The sequence below is a fragment of the Oncorhynchus kisutch genome, unplaced genomic scaffold (assembly GCF_002021735.2).
Source record: "Oncorhynchus kisutch isolate 150728-3 unplaced genomic scaffold, Okis_V2 scaffold4088, whole genome shotgun sequence".
NCBI classification, from domain to species: domain Eukaryota; kingdom Metazoa; phylum Chordata; class Actinopteri; order Salmoniformes; family Salmonidae; genus Oncorhynchus; species Oncorhynchus kisutch.
This window is the reverse complement of record NW_022266033.1, coordinates 18,735-21,234: the sequence shown is the minus strand read 5'-3', so window position 1 is coordinate 21,234 and position 2,500 is coordinate 18,735. Positions and strand designations below refer to the sequence as shown.

Here is a 2,500-nt window from a genome sequence, read left to right as displayed (position 1 = left end):
CCTAACAGCAGCACCGACCCTACAGTAGCACACCGACCCTACAGTAGCACCGACCCTACAGTAGCACCGCCCCTACAGTAGCACTGCCCTTACAGTAGCACCGCCCCTTACAGTAGCACCGACCCTACAGTAGCACCGACCCTACAGTAGGACCGACCTTACAGTAGGACCGACCCTACAGTAGCACCGACCCTACAGTAGGACCGACCTTACAGTAGGACCGACCCTACAGTAGGACCGACCCTACAGTAGGACCGACCCTACAGTAGCACCGACCCTACAGTAGCACCGACCCTACAGTAGCACCGACCCTACAGTAGGACTGACCTTACAGTAGGACCGACTCTACAGTAGCACCGACCCTACAGTAGGACCGACCCTACAGTAGGACCGACCCTACAGTAGGACTGACCCTACAGTAGGACTGACTCCTCTAGAAAACGCTGTGCAAAAGACTGCACCAAAGACCTGTTCCAGGGTCTGTCCTTAAAAACCCTGCACCCAAAGACCTGTTTCCAGGGTCTGTCCTTCCAGGGTCTGTCCTTAAAAAACCCTGCACCCAAAAGACCTGTTCCAGGGTCTGTCCTTAAAAACCCTGCACCCAAGACCTGTTCCAGGGTCTGTCCTTAAAAACCCAAAGACCTGTTCCAGGGTCTGTCCTCAAAACCCTGCACCCAAAGACCTGTTCCAGGGTCTGTCCTTCCAGGGTCTGTCCTTAAAACCCTGCACCCAAAGACCTGTTCCAGGGTCTGTCCTTAAAACCCTGCACACCAAAGACCTGTTCCAGGGTCTGTCTTAAACCCTGCAACCCAAAGACCTGTTCCAGGGTCTGTCCTTAAAACCCAAAGACCTGTTCCAGGGTCTGTCCTTAAAACCATGCACCCAAAGACCTGTTCCAGGGTCTGTCCTTAAAACCCAAAGACCTGTTCCAGGGTCTGTCCTTAAACCCAAAGACCTGTTCCAGGGTCTGTCCTTAAAACCCAAAGACCTGTTCCAGGGTCTGTCCTTAAAACCCAAAGACCTGTTCCAGGGTCTGTCCTTAAAACCCAAAGACCTGTTCCAGGATCTGCAATCCCAATCCTCCACATGTTTCCTAAAGTGTGCATTTGTACAGTCTCTCCGTCTGTAGGATAGAGGGGGGCTTACAACCCTGTTAACTTAGTGACCGGGGGTGTAGGATAGAGGGGGGCTCACACCATGTTAACTTAGTGACCAGGGGGTGTAGGATAGAGGGGGGCTTACACCATGTTAACTTAGTGACCAGGGGGTATAGGATAGAGGGGGGCTTACACCATGTTAACTTAGTGACCAGGGGGTGTAGGATAGAGGGGGGCTTACACCATGTTAACTTAGTGACCAGGGGGTGTAGGATAGAGGGGGGCTCACACCATGTTAACTTAGTGACCAGGGGGTGTAGGATAGAGGGGGGCTCACACCATGTTAACTTAGTGACCAGGGGGTGTAGGATAGAGGGGGGCTTACACCATGTTAACTTAGTGACCAGGGGTGTGCACATAACTTAGGGGGTGTGCATTTGCACACCTGGGGAAGGGGGGAGAATCGTAACGCAGCGCTATGGACTAATTGAGTTCCTGTCTCCTGATTCCACTGACCAGTTGGTGTCACTCAGCGACGTCATGACATCATCCATCACGTCAGGGTCGATGACATCGTCGTAGGTCAGCAGCATCTCGTACACCTGGCTGGCTGTGGTCTTCCTGATCTGTAAAGAGAAAGAGAGATTACACCTGGCTGCCTGTGGTCTTCCTGATCTGTAAAGAGAAAGAGAGGTGACACCTGGCTGCCTGTGGTCTTCCTGATCTGTAAAGAGAAAGAGAGTTGACACCTGGCTGCCTGTGGTCTTCCTGATCTGTAAAGAGAAAGAGAGTTTACACCTGGCTGGCTGTGGTCTTCCTGATCTGTAAAGAGAAAGAGAGGTGACACCTGGCTGCCTGTGGTCTTCCTGATCTGTAAAGAGAAAGAGAGATTACACCTGGCTGCCTGTGGTCTTCCTGATCTGTAAAGAGAAAGAGAGATTACACCTGGCTGCCTGTGGTCTTCCTGATCTGTAAAGAGAAGGAAAGAAAGAGAGAAAGAAAGAGAGAAAGAGAGAAAAGAGAGAGAAAGAAAGAGACAAAGAGAGAAAAGAGAGAAAGAGAGAAAGAGAGAGAAAGAAAGAGAGAAAGAAAGAGAGAGAGAAAGAGAGAAAGAGAGAGAGAAAGAGAGAAAGAGAGAGAGAAAGAGAGAAAGAGAGAAAGAAAGAGAGAAAGAGAGAAAGAAAGAGAGAAAGAAAGAGAGAAAGAGAGAAAGAAAGAGAGAAAGAAAGAGAGAAAGAGAGAAAGAAAGAAAGAGAGAAAGAAAGAGAGAAAGAGAGAAAGAAAGAAAGAGAGAAAGAAAGAGAGAAAGAAAGAGAGAAAGAGAGAAAGAAAGAGAGAAAGAGAAAGAAAGAGAGAAGAGAGAGAGAAAGAGAGAGAAAGAGAAAAGAAAGAGAGAAAGAGAA

The 2,500-nt window shown here is 49.2% G+C and overlaps 1 protein-coding gene across 1 annotated transcript in view; it reads right to left on the bottom strand.

The window, feature by feature from the left end:
• LOC116373903 (tubulin-specific chaperone D-like) overlaps positions 1 to 2,500 on the bottom strand; it is an 18,787-nt gene that overhangs the window by 512 nt on the left and 15,775 nt on the right. Inside the window, exon 6 of the mRNA XM_031822204.1 lies at positions 1,614 to 1,723. Coding sequence (XP_031678064.1) covers positions 1,614 to 1,723 — 110 coding nt within the window. The remainder of the gene's footprint in view (positions 1 to 1,613; positions 1,724 to 2,500) is intronic.